At 35.3% G+C, this 19,520-nt stretch overlaps 3 protein-coding genes across 6 annotated transcripts in view; all 3 read right to left on the bottom strand.

The window, feature by feature from the left end:
- LOC127683526 (rho GTPase-activating protein 20-like) overlaps positions 1-19,520 on the bottom strand; it is a 626,457-nt gene that overhangs the window by 15,635 nt on the left and 591,302 nt on the right. The gene's annotated exons all lie outside the window — the stretch shown is intronic.
- Positions 1-19,520, bottom strand: part of LOC127683529 (rho GTPase-activating protein 20-like) — a 413,757-nt gene that overhangs the window by 213,102 nt on the left and 181,135 nt on the right. Inside the window, exons 1-2 of one of the 2 annotated variants that reach the window (XM_052180845.1) lie at positions 2,672-3,168; positions 136-309 (exon numbers count right to left, since the gene is read on the bottom strand). In XM_052180845.1, coding sequence (XP_052036805.1) covers positions 136-283 — 148 coding nt within the window. In that variant the 5' untranslated portion in view covers positions 284-309; positions 2,672-3,168. Of the gene's footprint in view, positions 1-135; positions 310-2,671; positions 3,169-19,520 lie in introns of those variants that run through there. The other variant, XM_052180844.1, reaches the window with a different exon arrangement.
- LOC127683763 (rho GTPase-activating protein 20-like) lies at positions 283-17,785 on the bottom strand. Its single transcript, XM_052180987.1, has 8 exons — positions 17,613-17,785; positions 12,549-12,707; positions 10,632-10,673; positions 9,389-9,470; positions 6,682-6,746; positions 4,496-4,555; positions 2,672-2,735; positions 283-309 (listed from the first exon to the last, which is right to left on the bottom strand). The coding sequence occupies exons 1-8, from the start codon at positions 17,741-17,743 to the stop codon at positions 283-285; spliced, it is 630 nt and encodes a 209-aa protein (XP_052036947.1). The 5' UTR covers positions 17,744-17,785.

Raw genomic sequence — 19,520 nt, 5'->3', positions numbered from 1 at the left:
GACCTGGGGCGTATTGTATTGGGTTTGTTTTCTGCAGTGCCCTTCCCATAAGCAACAATGTCAACATGCATTGATATTTTATGCAAAATTGAAATGGCAACTAGGAGGGCACTTGAAGGAAGGTAGACGACTTACTCTGCTGCTGGCTTATAGCTGAGTATCGGGGCTTTAAAATGAATTGCCCCTCCAAGTTTAGGTCTCGCCTAAGCAATCCAGGCAAGAGAGGAAAAGCTGTAGAATTTTTTGAATTTACTCTACTGTAGGTGTGTTGAAGGTGGGTCATTATGACCTCCTGTAGATACTCATAACCTATAAAAAGAAAAGAATATAAATTGAAACTAATCATAATGAGTGTGAGCTTCCAATGGGTTTTGGCAAGCACTACTCTATTTTCTGTCTCAACTTTCTTCTGGACAATGTAGACTGTCCCTAAGCATTAGGAGAATGACATGAATATTATGATAAAGTAAGGATGTGTAAGCTGAGAACTCTAAAATCAAGGAGAAAATTTTCAATTTATCACTTTATTTAGATCCACATGAGCACATTTGTTGTTTCTACTTTGACAGTATTAAGACCTGCCTGTTTTAGGTGTATGGCCTGTAGGTTGAAATACACATTCAAAGTGATAGTGAGACACAAACAAGAGCAGTAAGTTCTTGGGATTTCTGAAAAATTCATGATGTACAAAGATCTTCCAAATTTTAGAATTAAACTGATATCAAGTTCACAGATTTCACTCAATAAATTTATTTAGAATGTGCCAATCCATATTTGTCTTTTCACTGACTGAGTACTGCTATTGTGTCCATCATATAAAAAGCAAAAAAAAAAAAAAAAAAAACTGGATGATTTTGGCCCATGCTTGTATTTTCAGCACTCATTGATTAAAAAAGTAAGGACTGGGAGTTTCATACCTGCTTGGACTCAATAGAAATATAAAGTCAAATGTGTCAGTTTGGTTTGAGCTGGTTATTATCTAGTGTATTAAAATCCTGAAAATAAATATTGAAGAAAAACAAAAGTAGTTCAGTTTCAGTTTCCTTCAAATAATCAAAATATTGCCAGTGTCCTTCATAATACATGAGAAAATGTTGAATAACAAAGTACTCTGATCTCTAAAAGACATTGTTACTGTCTCTTTTCTGTAGTTCACTTTATGCATTCAAATTTCACATTTTAATTAACGTTTAAAAGATAATCCTTGCAAGCACACTTAATGATCTCAGAATTTTAATTGTTATCCAAATGCTTCTGAGCATTTTATTACTCTTATTTATTTGGCAATAATTTAGCTAGTGAGAAAATTTTTTAAAAAGACAATAGAAGGAACACCAGGTGATTCAGTCAAGAAGTCTCTAGTAATCTGAATATGATCTCTCATTCAGTGGGGAAATTGCTTGTCATAGGGAACTGCATATTTCACATGGACTCACATATGGCCACATTTACAATTTTCATTACGAAACAGAATCTACATAGTTTAAAATAAAGAGAATATGTTTGTTTATAACATGTACACTTTTATTAAGATGGTCACAAGTCAGTGTAAAGGACAGCTCTGCCTGACTCATCACCTCAACCCACACCCAGGGAGACCAAAGCCTTCATACATCAAGTTGCAGCACAAAAAAGTGGAGCCCACAATAGCTGACCATGCAGAAGCGAAAAACAAAAAGAAAGAAGTACTAAGGCAGAAGATTTTTTAAAAAGATGCAGTACACAATTTACACAGAAGCAACACTGTCACCTTCCCAGTGAGGACTCAGGTAATGGACTTAGCATCCTCCTCTTAGGAGTGTGGGTGACTTTGGGGAGGGGGAAGGACTTCCTGTAACCATATATTTCATGGATAATGGAATGACTTTTAAAAAGAACAAAAAGAAAAAAATGTACAATCAAAGTCCACAGACACATTGTAGAACTTTGGGGGATGTTTGCTCCAACCTACCACTGTTCCAGATTTTAAACCCTGATCAAAAACTCCAAAACAAAGCAAATTGAATAAGTTTTAAACTTGCCACATTTTTTTGCCACTTACATGAAATCTTTGGACACACACACACACACATACACATACACACACACACACAAGTCTTGTGACCGCAGTTTCCTCAAAGACACTGAATTATTCTTTGAATGTGTTTTCATTTAAATTTTAGACTTGTTTCTGTTTGTAATTGTTTTGCTCAGATGTATACTGTTGTACCATATAGAGCCTGATAACTGAGCAGGTCATACCAGGGAATTTGATCCCCTGAAACTATAGTTTTGGATGCCTATGAGCTATCATGTGACTGTTGGGAATCAATGAAAAATTTCTCTAGCTAGTAGGATTTTGTGTAATGATTACCCATTTTTTTTGTTGTTACTTTCTTCAGAAATGATATATTCAGAGTTTTGTTTTTCTTTTTAGGAAAATTAAGTTTCTCAAGTGAAAATCACAGTAGAATCTGTTATTTTTTTGTCAGCTCACAGACTCTATCTTAATGAGGTTATCAATGTGCCTGAAGGCTACAATGAAGTTATTATAAATATAATGAATGGCATAATATTTAGAAATTTTGTTTTAGTATGTACTTAAATGTAAGTCTAAATAATGAAAATCTGAGATTTCAGGGATAGACCATTGAACTCAGCTAGTCCTTCTTTAGATTTCTCTGGTACTTACCTTGCAGTGGTCTTGGAGCTTCTGCATGGCCAGGATGGAACCAGAGTTGGTAATCTCCATTGTTCTGAGAGCCAAAAAGAACCAACTGTCACAAATAATCTGACAGTAGAATCCTGTATAATATAGTGATTTTCTTTACTTACAATTTCCAGCTCTCTAGCAGGAAAATTATTAGGACTAGTATGAATGGCATATATTCTGACCACAGATTTGAGTCATCAGGACTGATTTCAGAAGAAAATCAAGAAGTACTTGCCTTTCCTCTCTGAAGTAAACTCCGTCTATTGATCCACCAAGAATACTGGTCTTATTCTTATAGAATAAGAAATTGCATTCGGCCATCAACACTAACCAAGACCAATATTATTACAAAATGACCCACAAGGGTCTCTCCGTCTATCAGTGGGATATTGAATATTGATTTGACATGAACACACAACCTTGAACCCATAGAGTCATATACTCACTGTGATTATGATGACTTGATAAAGAACATTTGAAAAATATAGTTATTTCAGCAACAGTGAGAAAAATAGCCAAAATAAACCCCAAGAAACAAAAAACAGAGAGGCTTTGAGGGTGCCTAGGAGTACACACAACCATTGGCTTTCATTTAGCGATAACCATTCTGTGGAGAAGATGAAGATGGGTCTAACCTGGAAAATAGGCCAGATACTGGAAAGAAGTTCCACAACATAATTATTGCATACAGAATTATGGATCCATTGAAACAATAATATAAATAGAACATTCTGTTGAAATTGCTAGCAAACTCCAGGATAATATAATCTAATTGGAGTTATCATTAATTGTACTTGCTTGTTGATTCATGAGTAAATCCAAGAAAGTGTGTCATAGAGTTTTTAAGTATTAAGCTAAGGGACAAAAATGCATTCAAGCAGACACTCAAACATCTACTCACCCAAATATAGAAGGAGAGAAAGAGTAAGAAAGAGAAAGAGCAATAGAGACAGAGAAACAGAGTGACACTCTCTGTTTCTCAGATACTCATCATATGAACCCACAGGAAGTGATAGAGAGATATATACACATATACAGTGAAATTCACCAATACACACACACACACACACACACACACACACACATATACACCCCACACACAATAACATAGGGCTATAAGTTTCCTTTCTTTGGAAATGTAGACAAGAAATTCAAGAAAAAGGTCCCTCTCTAGATTATTATATTATAGATGCCTTTACTTCCAAAAGGAGAAGATTGTAAAATATGCAAATTTATCATGATGAAGTTTCATCTGTATAATTTATATGCATACACCTTTGCAGATATGTGAATCTCAAAAGGAAAATTCAATTTTAACCCCAAAGAACTTGAAAATAACTTACGGGTATTCTCATCATTGATAGTAACTTCATAATTATTTCATTTACTGTATCGATGTTTGTTGCTTTTATGCATAAAGGCTATGAAAAGTACAGAGAAGAATGGTATAAAACAATGTTGAAGCTCATAAGTATAAAATTGGTTATTGTCTAATCATTACTAATAATCTAAAATCTGTAATCTAACTCTAATGTAAAATAAACATTTTCTTTTCTTCCCTTGCGATATCTCTGGAAGACTTTCAGTCTAACATATTTATCACAAAATTAACTATGTGGATACTTGATATTCAAACATTAACTGTAACAGGTTGTGTATAATAAAGCAAGACTGAGTAGCCGTGGGTGCAGGAGCTCAGCATCCTGATTATTCTTTCATTATGTCAGCAGACAGGTAGGGGGAGGGTGGTTGGAATAGAGCACAACCCTTTGCTTCCTCCCTGTTTAGACTTCCATCACTTACATCCTTACTTTCATGTACACCATGTGTACAGTTCTAGGAAAGTCAGGATGAATAGCAAAACTGCAATAAAAAAAGAAAAGAAAAACAAAAACAAAAGAAAATGGAAAACAAAACAAACAAAGATGGGTGATTACTCTCTCCATGTCAAGCTGTGTATATAGTTAGATGGTATACAGACATACAGTAATGAAATCTGTAATGGTGATAGAACTAGGAAATCAAAATGAGCATTTTAGAATTCCTCTATTGCTTTATGCTCCCAAAACAAGCAAGGTGCTTTTATTTTTTGATCTCTATTGCTTCTCACAGCTAGAATCTTCTACAAAGACCCAGGAAGACAGCAAGAAGTAAATAGCATGAAATAAAATGATAGGAATCTGAGAAGATAGCACTGATGTACTCGAATTCTAATATATTACTATAGTGTATGACTGTGAGTAGGTAGGTATATCTTTACGAAGATAGTTTCTAAGGTATCAGCTATCTGCAATAAGCATTGTTAGTGCCTAAGAAACAGTCCCTTAAATAAGAAACATATCACAAGTGCCCCCTTGCTATCCATAAGCAACCTTGAAACAAGAAAAAAGGAAACCACTTCATAATCCATTATCTTTCACAGCATTTTTATTTATTGTTTTCTAACCACTGGGCATAATCTATTATCCTGAAAATAATTGTGTGTGTGTGTGTGTGAGAGAGAGAGTCTTTGTGTGTGTGTGTGAGAGAGAGAGTATGTTTTGTGTCTGTGTGTGAGTGTGTATGTGTGTGAGAGAGAGAGAGAGTCTGTGTGTGTGTGTGAGAGAGTATGTTGTGTGTGTGTGTGTGTGTGTGTGTTTCTGAAGATTTATCCAAGTCCCTACTGCAACATGACAGGTAACTTGAATTTTATGAACAAGGATAAGGATACCTTACACTAACTAATTTTACATCTTGCTATCTATATACTAAGAATTATGCAAAAACATCTTAGAATGTGGAAGAACATCTCTGATCTTCTGGTGTAATGTAAATAGGATGGAACCAATGTGTGCATTTGCTCAAAATGTAGATGAATGTGGATGAAAATATAGCTCATGGCCCAAAAATCATATATGCTAGAAGGACAAATTCCAACACCACATACACAAATACATACATGCATGAAGACACACACACACACATACACACACACACATACACACAGAGTATGCATAATTAATTTAAAGAAAAGTAAAACTTTTAATATTTTGTTAATATCTTAAATCTTCTGTATAATTTTAAAACAACAAAGTAATATAGTTTTCTAGAGATCGAAAAATAATTCAAATATGATTTTATTTGACCTTATTGTAAAATATTGCATTCTGAGTGCATTTTGAACATATTAAGTTCTACCTAATGATTGCAAAGATGGGTGCATTTCTTCCTGATGCTGGTGATGTTTATAATTTTAAACAAAATAATTCTAAAGATACTGTTTTTAAAGCATGAAAATGAAAAGGCAACTGGGAGTTTTTGTACATGTTAATATATTTCTTGACTCATTGAGAACCAGGCATATGTAAGTAATTCTCAGGAGATAAGATTAACCTTATAATAGATCACATGTTCCTACTATGAGGAAAAAATAGGCTTTCAATAATTGTTCAATGATACATAAAAATGTTTATTGTAGATAAAAGGAACTATACCTTTTTATTCTAAAAGGATAGAAATATAAACCCTGTAAATATTGAAATTATATATCCATAAACTAGATGTGAAACAATGAGGTGTTGCTATCTCTAATGAATTTCAGAACAGATTACTTTAAGCCACCTGGGAATATAGTAAAATGTGCTCCTCCAGCCATGGCATAGCATTGACTCATGAGGACAGTGCAGTTAGTTGTTATCTCTACAATATAAAGTCAAATAGTCAATATTTTATATATTTGTATTTGAAGTCAAGAGTACGAGAAGGTATGTGCATCTTAGGGAGTGGTTTGTGGATATCTTGGGATTCATGCAGGTGATTTGGCAGTGGATTTCTATACATCAAAGATGATTGTAAAATCATCTGCATCTACATATTTTAAAATATGAACAGAGTCTGAGGGATCTACATTCAATCCTAAGAATAAGAAAAAGGGGAAAATTGGAGGAAAAGACATCCTTAAGTAAGAATAGCAAAAAATATTTTCCTAATACATCCATAGCAAAAAATACAGGTTTATCTTAAGTGTAATGAAATACATAGATGATTCAAAAACTCTCAAACCTAAAAAGCCAAACTATAAACATAAAATCAAATAAAACAACCAAAGAATTGATAAAAATATGAAGTATCATTGCTAAATATTCATGAGGGAACATGGAGAAAGAAGTGATAGAGGATATTTATTTAAATTAGAAGAATATTTTTATGTTCTGAAAACAACTCTTCAACTATTGTGGAGGGTGTCATTTCCCCAATTTCTTTCTCAGTCTGTTTATCCTTGGAGTATAGGAAGACTACTGATATGTTTGAGTTAATTTTATATCAGGCCACTTTGCTGAAGTTATTTATCAGCTGTAGGAGTTCTCTGGTGGAGTTTCTTAGGTTACTTCATCTGCAAATAGTGACAATTTGATTTCTTCCTTTCCAACTTGTATCCCTTTGACATCCTTTTAATGTCTAATTGCTCTAGTTAGAGCTTCAAGTACTATAGTGAATAAATGTGGAGAGGGCAGCCTTGTCTATTCCCTGATTTTAGTAGGATTGTTTCGAGTTTCTCTCTGTTTAGTTGATGTTGGCTCCTGGGTTGCTGTATGTTGCTTTTACTATGTTTAGGTATTGGCCCTGAATTCCTGTTCTTTCCGAGACTTTTAACAACAAAGAATGCTGGATTTTGGCAAATGCCTTTTCAGCATCTAATGAAATGACCATGTGTTTTTTTTTATCTTTCTCCCCCAATGGGGGAGCTAGAAAAAGTGCCAAAACGGGTTTGCAGTGCCATAGTAGAAACAACAGTATGAGCCACCCAGTGTTCCTAGAGCTTCCAGGGACAAAAATACCAACCAGATAGTACACATGGTGTTACCCATACCTCCAGAGGCATAGGCAACAGAGGATGGCCTTGTTGGACATCAAAGGGAGGAAAGGTCCATGGTCCTGGAAAGGCTTGATACAGCAGTGTAGGGGAATACCAGGACAGGGAAGTGTGACGGGGATGATTGGGGAACAGGGGAGAAGAGATGGCTTATGGGACTTTTGGGGGGGGAGGAGAACCAGGAAAGGGGAAATCATTTGAAATGTAAATAAAGAATATATCTAATAATAAAAATAAGAAAACAACTCTTCAAGGACAAAAGGGAAACAAACATATCTCGTGAAGAAAAGCTATAAGGTACATACCTATTACCAATCTTCTGAACTACACAAAAGGTCATAATTATGTTAATTATTAAAAAATTGCTACTAATTATAAAATTCTTAATAATTATGGAAGGATAATATATGAAAGTACTAGAGTTGTGGTTAAAAATCAGTAAAAATGTTTACTTTTCAGGAATTGGATCTAAGTCACCATGGTGTTGAAAGACATCAGAGAGATTGCTCATGTACAATACTGAGCATTTGCCATAGATGAAATCAAGCATCAGAGGCAAGAGAGCAGTTCCCTACAGGACTATCTGCTCTTCTCCTCTTCACTGTCCTGAGGACACATCTGCTTCAGTCAACCTAATGTATGTCACTGGTTAGTAATTACTTTTATACTACAATTTCTCTTTACTGTTTTATATAACCTAGAAAATACGAATATCAAGTTTTGTGGTATTCATTATACACAGCTTGGTAAGTGTGTTGAAATTTTAACAGTGACTTGTTAGAATATCGACTCTAGGTACATTTTGTACACATTAGCATTTATAAAAGTCAGAGAGATTGTGATCCTCTGAGCTACATTCTATTCTATTTTACAGTAGCGATGGTCTTCAATGCTCTGCATGCTACATAAGTTAAGTTTCTGATCTGCACTGAACACAGTAGTGAGAATGAGCAATAATATAAGTACTAAAAAATAGACAAGTATTTAATAGTTATGTGTATAACTCAACTATACTACTACTATAAAACTACTATGTAATATGTGTTAGGTCATGACTATCACTGTACATACTATTCACACATATGACCACATACACACAGACATACTCACAGACACACACACACACAAACACACACAAACACACACATGCCCTAAGGGTAAATTAGTAAAAATGATTTCAAAGGAGAAGTTATATGAAAAGAAATCCCTATGCCTAGATCATTCAAATAAATACTAAGATAAAGATCCCTGATTATGTAGTTGGTCTTCCAAAGCAGTTGTGAGGATGCACAGAGACATACTGAAAGAGCAGAGGACAGAGCTTAAGAGATAAAATGGTACAAAACATGTGGATGCGGAGAGCAAATTAATTCCTGATAATATTGTGCTGTTTAAGATTTCTTTATGGTTATATTATAAAATAACATTTATTTATGACTAGACAGAAATATTTTAAAATAAATAATAGTTGAACAACCCATGAGTTAATATATAAGCAATAACAACTCAAGAGAAAAAGCAGTTTAATTAGTATAATAATACTTGGCTTGGAAATATATGCTGATGCAATGCCCTGACATAATTTTCAATCACTTATGAAAAATATTTCCTCTTTTTTGTTGCTTTAGCTTGTGGATCAATCTTGTGCCACAGTGCTTTCTATATATCACATGTAAAAGTCACATGTGTGCATGCCATACAAATATATATTCTATAGACATAAATCTCACTATGTCTCCCCTCCACTCTCTCCTTATGTCTCCCATTTCCATTACTCTACAAACTGCCTGTCTCTCTGCAAGTCATGAACTTGAAATATCAGGTTTGGTTTTGTATTCACATACACTGTCACAGTTTGGGATGTCCTCAGTGAATATCTTCATTGAGAAATTTTTCTGTATACCCATCCTGGCTTCATTAGTGGATCTGATCAAATACAATAAAACACACAATATAGTAAAATTAATTTTCTAGTATCTCATTTTAAGCTAATCGCTGTTAATAGTTTATAAGAATCATCTTGGTGTTAAATATAAGAAAGTAGTTAAGCAATATTCACTATTGGATTAGGGAATATTTAAAAGTGTTTCAAGCCAAAACCATGGTCATGTAATAGCACATTGATCTAGGATGCACAGAAAGTCTTCAGAACTTTTTTTTTTACAAGGTTGTAGTCAACTTGACTCCATCTGGAATGAACTACAAGTCTGAAATGGAGTGCATACCTGTGAAACAGATCTGGAGGCTGGAAGACACAAGCTTCTGACTTAGACCTCAACATGAAAAACTTGAGGCATAGGGGCCATGAAAAGCTTAGGCCCAGGCAAGATAGAACACACCCAGCTTTACTCCCTAAAGACTGAGGGGAGTGGATCTGAGTTCAAGGTCAGACTGAACTCAGCAAGGTCCTGATATAAGCAGGGTGGTAAACATCTTTAATCTGAGCCACACCCTCTGATGGAGGCCTACATAAGGACATTGGAAAAAAGGCTCACTCTCCTTTGCTTGCTTGCACTTACTGCCAGAGCATTTGTTAATATCTACTTCTTCAAGATTCTAGTAGATACAATAGACCAGGTGAAACAAATTAGCCTCATAGACTGAACAACTACAAGATATTTTAACTTCCTTTTCACAGATGTCCATTGTTGGATTAGTTAGACTACAGCTGTTAGTCATTACAGTAAGTTCCCTTAATACATAGGAAAAAATACATAAATTCTGTGGCTCTAGAGAAAGTTCTGTGACTAATACACAAAGAAAAGGCAAAAATCTGCTTTACTTCAAAAGAGGAAATACAAGAGGGCTTGAATAGACATGGTACAATAACATCTATGGAGTCAAACACAAAGAAATACTGAAGAGTACTGTTTACTCCAATATAAAGGGGAGACAATGAATGCAGAACTTCCTGAAAGTTAAATGAAATATACAATAGACAGGAGAATCCAAAGCAGTATCCAATGACCATCTAATCAGCAACATATTTGGAGACAGGCTATGAAATATATTTTTAAGGAAGAAATGAATAATCGACTGCAATTCCCATATCAGTACAGAATTAAAGTATAATTACAAATAAAATACCTTTTGATAAAATAATACCAGCGATCTTTCTGTTCTTTTGAACTGTAATGTTAAAAGTGAAAAACAAGATTAGGGTCTTGACAATGGAGAGACTTTTAAGATTAATCTTCATAAAACCCAATGGCCCTCATGAAGGTGTACCTGTAGATGGTATTTTCCACATGGCTGCTTTTCTGAATGACTTGTTTCACTGGAACACTTTTAACAGGAAGTTGAATACAGTTTGACAGCTAGTTGGGAATGTCAAGGCTTGACTGTGTTCTAAGAGCTGTATGACTATGGCTGTGCCAACAATTACTCCTAGCTTTAGTTTCATATGTATAAAGGGATAATTAAGAAAGTGTCCTCTTACCGTGAGGACATGTTCATATAGAAAGGTATCATTATTCGCACTAAACCACAGGAAAGTTACATGACCTTTCATTAGAATGCACTTAACTCAGGATGAACACCGTTTAAGAAAAAAATACTGTTTATTTCCTTGTGTGAATTACAGAACTAACATACAAGACAGGAGGTCCTAGAAACTAGTGCTTAATTCGTGTGAGTCACCATGTTAACTCTCCTGGTACAAATTAAAAATAAGCTCACCACTATTCCACTGTAGCATAAAATACTCTAATTAAAGATGGAATAAAGATGAATTCACAATGCTAACATTCTATAACTGATAATTATATATTGAATGAGTTATACCTCAATGATATTTGACATATTCAGTGTCTGATAGTCATCAACATTATCTTGTTGATCAATGTATTTCTGATTCAAACAGTATCCCTCACCCAATGCACTATTCCTCTTGCCCATGCTCACAATCCCATATCAGGTATAGTTTTTTCATCTGTAAGCTAATGGTTACATAGCTTCCGCTTTCTGAAAATAATTATCTATGCTGCAAAGATCTTTCATTCACAGAATTTTCTTCTTCCTTTTGCCATGATTCTAACATTCATAACCTCAAGCTGTATTCCTGTGGAACTATGGACTGATTCTTGTTCAAAGACTGCCACATTCATGTTTCTACCATTAACTGCTTACCTACTCTACTCACTGCCTACAATCATTTTTGTCAGAAGGGTGGATGATGCCTGTGACACCCAACCTACACATACAAACATATCTATACACATATATACATATTATATATATATATAATATGTATTATATATATTATACTGAACAAACAAATTTGAGTACAGATTCAGAGGTGATGAGCTGGGAGTGTAAAGAAGGGTATGTTAACTGAAGAAGGCTTAGAAGAGCCTGGACATTGAGCTCCAGCATATCAAAATAAGCTAATGTGTGTGTCTATCACCTGCAGATTCAGTTAAACCTTACTCCTTGACCCTTATCCTTATCAGTTGACCATTAGACACAAAATATTCAAATACTTGAGCATTCTATGAGTAGCTATTTTTATGTGCTCAATTAAAAACTATTTTTATGGAAATTACCTGGGCAGTATTGGAGGTATTGGTTAAATATAAGTAAAATATGCAATATTATTGGAGGGAGATCAATTTCTGTATTTTTAAAACCTAGATACTGGATATTATAGGGCAAAGAATGTGGAAGGTATCTTCTAAGTCCTTGTTTGGTCCACATTCTGCTTAGAAAATAATGTCTCTCCATTCTACCCCAAGAATCTTCTGGAGTCCTGATGAACATCTAGATCAAACATTAAATAATATACTTACATTTGAAATGCATGTTTTGAAAAGTATAGACAAACTAGGGACACTATAAAAGGAAAAAAATTGAACTTGACAGCATGTATACAATCAGACTAAACTAGATTCTTATTATGCAAATATTGTGGTTAATTATTTAACCTGTGAATTAGGAAGCATTAAGTTGCCCCACAATTTCTGTAGCTATCCTCCTGTGAATACAAGTCCAAAGTGTAGGTCTTACCTAAAGGTGGCCAAAAACATTCCAGTGGGCCAAAACAGGGCAAGTGTCCGGCAGGTGCAGATTTCATTTATCCTGACTAGGTTGATTATGTCCATATTATCCACAGCACACAGGTATTGCAAAGGGATTATGTGTTTTATTTTAAACTTTCTCTTCTTCCTAGAAAGAGAATCAAGTATCTCAGTTAGTTTGATCTGCATTGTAGTGGGAATTGCTTTTAGAAATACCCAGGTTCTTCCTGTCCCAGAGCAGAGGAGGATCCATCCATTTTTTCATTCAGGCACAGTTCAAGCCAAAGTAGATGGAATTCAACCAAGTTTGTGTTGAAAGAAGTTACTGGATACTAGTTTCTCAATGCTCACAAATAGACATAGCCTAATTGTTTTCTGATTGGAGAAATTTTAGAATGACTATACTATGAATATGTGTGTTTATATGTGTCTGTGTGTGTCTGTGTATATATATGGCATTTTTAGAAGGCCATGTATTTCATGATTTCTCTTTGTGATTTTGATAATAATTAACCATATTGCTATATTTCCATACTGTCCATACCAAAAAAAATTTGTTAAAATTTTGTGTTTTACTTAATTACATTTAATAATCTTTCAAAATTAAATTATATAGAAACATTGTCTGGCTGGATAAAAATAATCTTCCATTGTCCTTCTTTGTATACTAAGATGTCACTTCAGCACACTTCAATGGCTCCTTTTGTAAACATACAAAGCACATCTCATTCAAGAATCCAGAAAGATGATTATTTATCCCAATAATTTAAACAAATAATTGGAAATGTCTTCGAATCAAACATTGTGATCTAATCAAAAGTGTTTGTAAGAAGTAGTAATCTTGGAAGGATTACTTTCTTTCTTCCATCATTCCTTTTCTATGGAGCTGGTCCTTTGAGAAATTCACAAACATATACACTGTGTTCTGACCAGTTTATTTTTTATTTTTTGCTCTCTAACTTCCCTTCTATCTTTTGACATAATCCTTCCCAGATTTGTGACTGTTCTATTACTTTATGATAGGCTGAATATGACCTCGGTGTGCATGCATGTGTGAGAGGAAGTGCATGTGCGTGTGAATGTGCATGTGCTTGTGAGCATGTGTATGTGTGCGTGTGAGCGTCTGTGCGCGCGCGCGGGCACGTGTGTGTGTGTGTGTGTGTGTGTGTGTGTGTGTGTGTGTGAACTTGGGTACTTAACTCTGCATTGCACACTGTTAAGGTGATGTGTTGGTCCAAAACTGAAGATAGTGATTCTTCCTCTCTCAGATTCAGGAGACAATAGGACACAAGAATAAATCCTGATTCAAAAGTCCTATATATAAATCTATCTAAGCTTCAAACATGTGACATTTTTGAAACATGATATTATAGAGAAAGATTTACCACTCTACCTAATGTAACATGTAACAGCCAAAATACAAGCATATAATGTAATATTTGTGAAAGGATATACGCATGCACACTCACATACAAACTTACAAACACATGTATCAATCTTATGAAACATTTGTACTTATATCTTTTTTCTACCTCAAGTCTTCTAATTATAGATATATACATATACATATGTGTGCGTATGTATGAACCAAACTTTAGAAGAAATGTATACATCCAAAACTTCTCTTTTCAATGTCTGATAAGAGATAATGTCCATGAAAATAGAAATACTGACAATCACCTCCTATTAGAATAATTATGCTCTTTCCATACTATGAATGACAATCTCAAAATAGTTTTAATTACTATCACTACACAGCAGAAGTGGAAAAAAATATATGGTCATTCAAGAAAAAGATTCATTATACTTTTGTCTTAGTTGGGGTTTCTATTCCTGCACAAACATCATGACCAAGAAACAAGTTGGGGGAGGAAAGGGTTTATTGAGCTTACATTTCCACATTGCAGTTCATCGCTAAAGGAAGTCAGGACTGGAACTCAAGCAGGTCAGGAAGCAGGAGCTGATGCAGAGGCCATGGAGGGATGTTTCTTACTGGCTTGCTTCCCCTGGTTTGCTCAGCCTGCTCTCTTATAGAATCCAAGAACACCAGCCCAAAGGTGGTACCACCCACAAGGGGCCCTCCCCACTTGATCACTAATTGAGAAAATGCCCCCACAGCTGGATCTCATAGAGGCACTTCCCCAACTGAAGCTCCTTTCTCTTTGATAACTCCAGTCTGTGTCAAGTTGACACACAAAACCAGCCAGTACAATTGACCCCTTGCCAACTTGACACACAAACACATCACTATTAAGCCTCAACCCTTACTTTCTTATTCATCCCCAAGATCTAAATTACTTTAAAAGTCCACAGTCTTTACATATTAAAAGTTCAATCACCTTAAAATGTCCAATATCTTTAAAATTCAAAGTCTTTCAACTGTGGGCTCCAGTAAAATACCTTCTTCTTTCAAGAGGAAAACATATCAGGGCACAGTCACAACCAAAAGCAAAACTCAAACTCCAATGATTCAATGTCTGGGATCCAACTCACGATCTTCTGGGCTCCTCCAGAGGCTTGGGTCACTTCTTCAGTCCTGCCTTTGTAGCACACAGCTTGTCTTCTAGGCTTCAGCTGCCTGTACCTCACTGCTGCTGCTGTACTTGGTGGTCATCCAATGGTACTGGCATCTCTAAAACGCTGCTATCTTCCACTGTAATTAGGCTTCACCAATAGCCTCTCATAGGCTCTCTTGATGGTGACAAGCCTCTGCTCCTATGCATGACCCCTTCAAGTCCTGGACCGTCAATTGCAACTGAGGCTGCACCTTCACCAATGGCCTTCCGTGGCCTCTCACTGTGCCAAGAGCCTCAGCTGCTCTTCACAATCCCTTCATGCCTTCTGGGTGATGCTTACACAGTACCAAGTCCAGCCATAGCACAAAATAAAACTGTGGCTATCTCTGGAACACAGCTTCTGTGCTCTCAGAAAACACTTCCCAGAAGATTTCATCTCAGTGATGCTGGTCTCTTCTTAATCACCACTAATTTCTTAGCTCCAGCTAACCAGCATCAATAGTCCCAGTAACACAAAGGTTTGCTTTAGTGGTTCTGGTATCTTGTTACTCACAGCTGATTCTTCAGCCCCAGCTAACCAAAACCACAGAATCTTCACAATCAAAACATGGTCACTGTAAGAGTCTTTAATATTCCCTCTGAAATTTCGCAAGCCAGGCCTCCATCTTTTGCACTGTTCTTAACATTGTCTTCCAAGATCCTACAGAACTTTCCACTGAGCTCTTAATATTCTAATGACTTTTCTAGCTCAAAGTTCCAAAGTCCTTCCACAGTCCTCCCCCAAACATAGTCAAGTTGTCACAAGAATACCCCACTACTCTGGTACCAATTTGTCTTAGTCAGGGTTTCTATTCATGCACAAACATCATGACCAAGAAGCAAGTTGGGGAGGAAAGGGTTTATTGAGCTTACACTTCCACATTGCAGTTCATCGCTAAAGGAAGTGAAGACTGGAACTCAAGCAAGTCAGGGAGCAGGAGCTGATGCAGAGGCTATGGAGGGATGTTTCTTACTGGCTTGCTTCCCCTGGCTTGCTCAGCCTGCTCTCTTATAGAATCCAAGAACACCAGCCCAAAGGTTGTACCACCCACAAGGGTCCCTCTCCACTTGATCACTAATTGAGAAAATGCCCCACAGCTGGTTCTCATGGAGGCACTTCCCCAACTGAAGCTCCTTTCTCTGTGATAACTCCAGCCCGTGTCAAGTTGCCACACAAAACCAGCCAGTACAACTTTCCTCTACTCTCAAAAATCTAAGTGAATTTCACTTACACCAATTTCATTAAAAGGTACACTATCAGTATATATATATTTATTCAATGAGTCTACTACTATCTTTTAAAAATGTAAGTATTTCCAAGTGTGGACGTAAGGTGAAATGAGTAGAAATGATGAGGGTGGTAGATAAACAGCCAGGACATTCACTTATTTTGAACCTGCATCAGACTCTAATAAACATTTTCTATGCTGCAAGCTTACAGTGACTGATCAGGGTTGAAAACTAAATTTACCCAGTTGGTTGTAACTACAATGTATTGAAGAATTCTCTTCTGAACATTTCATTTTGTCACAATTTTTGAAGTGGATCTTCAGGAATACTATTTAAGGACGATCAGAAAGTTTATCGCCCAAACTGAATAAGCTTTATTATTTATTATTGATTTCTGTCCTCAAAACTTTTATGAACTTATAAGAATGTACCATGAATTATTAACTTGATAATGTTAATACCAACTTCGTACCTTCTATAATAATAGAAGGCTACGATCATGGGCAGTAGAGAGTTTATGTGATGTGGCCCCACAAAAAGATCCTCCATGGGCATAAATTAGAGTGCATCATTGTATACTGCTTCATTTAATCACAGCATTTTTATCTAGTATATGCAGAATCACCAACTAGGAAGTACCCTGAACCTGCAGTTTTCCCTGATTAGGAATTGCTATTAGTAGGGATTGTGGCTGCATCTTAATTTTTAATGCTAATTTGGAAACTATGTGGTCAAGAGGCTTACATGGGTTGCCACTTGTGTACAAGGATAATAATCAGGGATTCCTTCCCTCTTTTATCTACAGTCTATCTGAAAACAATAAGCAAGAAGAGGACACCTACTTCTCATATTTTAAATATTTAATCTTGGGAACATGTCTCACTGTATAGTCCACATATCCCACAGTTTCAATACTCATAAGTCAGCTTTAACAATACTAGAATTACTGGCATGTGCTTGCACATCTGCCTCCTTTTCAAGTTTGTTATTGTTTCCCCAGATTCAAATAGCAGGATAGCACCTTTAATAACTCATTCTTTTAAAAATGTGTCGAAAACTTGTGACAAAACAAATTGAGAAATGTGTAGGAGAGTGTCTGCCAAACCTCAACCACAGTAGACTAAAAAGTTGCAATCATGAAGTAATAAAGTAAGTATAATATTTTTTTAAAAAAGAAGTAAAACAACATTTTATATTTGTAAAAAAAAAAAAAGGCCTAGTTAAAGTGTAGCCTCTAACAATAAGGAATGCATGTTGCAGATACTCACAGGTTATTAGAAACAACCAAGACGTCGCTGAATAATGATAGGTGTTTTTTACACATCTTCATGCCTCTTGTGAGTTCCACGGGGCCTTGGCACAGCAAGGTGCGTTGTATTTCTCCCATGTCTTTCTTCATAAGTGTTTCAATTTATATAAAATAAGGTACTCCTGGTAGAGGTCTCCACCTAATAGAACGAGTATTCAGTGGATAAGACCAATGTTCATACTAAATTTTAAAGGATTCATCGTATGAAAACACAGTAAATAAAGTTTAAAGGGAATATCTGAGGATTATCATAGAAACATTTATGATGATAACAGTTAATATATTGTATACAAGTATGAAATTCACAAAAAATAAGTATGTGATATTAAAAGATAATTGTAACTCTTAACATAAATAATATGCTAATGGGAAAGATAGAAAAAATTAAACAATGAACCATAGTTAAAAAATTTAGATCATTTTTTTATACATGTGTTCACCCTGGCCTTTCCCATATTGGCCCATATGTCTGTTTCCTTCAGAAATTTCTTTTTAATGTCATTGTCCCTTCCTCAAACTGTCTTGAACAGTGAAAATTTAGAAATGGGCTCATGGTGGGCTATATGGTCTTCTGAAGGTGTAATTGTATTAATCTAAACAACTCAAGCCAAAGAAGTCTGCTTTGGTGATTCTGATGTTCAGCTGAGCTGTCAAAACTGTTATAATAAACTAGGTCACTGTCAAATCAGAAAACCAATCTAACTAACTAACTCTCCAGCATTCAAAAAATATTTGTGAGTTGGTCTATTCCAGGAAAAGGACTCATTTTCCTTGATTCTTGCCTTGATTCTTGCCTCTAGAGATATCAACATTGATTCTGGGAAATAAAAATACTTGTACATCTTAAAGTCTCCACCTAGATTCCTGTACCTCTCCAAAAGCTCTCCTGTGCTGAGTTAACTATAGAACCTCTTCTCCATCTTAATGAATACAAAGCTCTCCTACTCAAATCATCCCCATTTTTCTCTCCAGATATTCTTCCTTTTTGATTACCCAGCCTTGGCCATACAAAATCTCTTTCTGTTTTCTCTCTGCTCCAACATTTTCCAGCTGACTATGACCAGTTTCCTCTCTTATCCATAATGAAATTCTTCCCTGTAATACTGGAGTGACTAATCTTCTGGATGTTTCTTTACAGTAGCCTGCTCATACAAATGGATTATTTATGAGAAATATTTTTTAAGGGAATATAATTCTGCCCAAATCATAATACATCTTTCAAAGATTATGCACAGATGCATGATCTCTTTACTTAGAAAGCCTTTGGTATCCATGTGAATCAATGTGTAAAAGAGATACAGGAACCAATGGTTGTATTGCACACAGAAACATTAATGTAAAGATATGTTGAAAGATAATACCAACTCAGTTTCATGATAAACAAATTGAAAGTAAATAAAAGTATCTGGAAAGTAGTTCCTGTCTAATCTGAATTAACATTCAAATATCTTGAAATAGATTCCATGAACACAATGTGTATTGGAAACTATAACAATTTGAAGGAAACCAGAGATTTGGGGTCTACCAAAGTCAGAACAAATCCATTTTAAAAATCTTTGTAGTCATGGTGGTTAGAAAAATTGGAATGAAGATAAAATAATCCTCACTCATAATTTGGACCGATTTTTTTCTTAATATTTTCAGAACCCATTCTCCTATATGCTCAAAGAATCCCTAAACTCACTTAATAATACTCTTTCTACAGAAGATTTGTACTGAATATTCCTTCAATGACTACCTTTTCAAGAAACCACTGCTGAATTGAGAGTTAGTTGATATCTAGAGGAATCAAGAGAAAACACTTTCTTATATAATTAGTCTATCATGAGATTCAAATTAGATTTAAAAAATACCTTTTCCGTGGAGC

The sequence above is a fragment of the Apodemus sylvaticus genome, chromosome 4, assembly GCF_947179515.1.
Source record: "Apodemus sylvaticus chromosome 4, mApoSyl1.1, whole genome shotgun sequence".
Taxonomy (NCBI): Eukaryota; Metazoa; Chordata; class Mammalia; order Rodentia; family Muridae; genus Apodemus; species Apodemus sylvaticus.
The sequence above is the reverse complement of the archived record's forward strand: the minus strand, read 5'-3'. Positions and strand labels throughout refer to the sequence as shown.

What these genes read in the sequence shown, in the direction of transcription:
- LOC127683763 (XM_052180987.1), bottom strand. Translation starts at nt 17,743, where the DNA reads ATGAAGAAAGACATGGGAGAAATACAACGCACCTTGCTGTGCCAAGGC. An exon ending in ATGTTTTTGGCCACCTTTAG is followed by an intron (nt 10,674 to 12,548) that starts GTAAGACCTACA and finishes TTAACATTACAG; the next exon opens with TTCAAAAGAACAGAAAGATC. An exon ending in GTGTACATGAAAGTAAGGAT is followed by an intron (nt 2,736 to 4,495) that starts GTAAGTGATGGA and finishes TTTGGCTCTCAG; the next exon opens with AACAATGGAGATTACCAACT.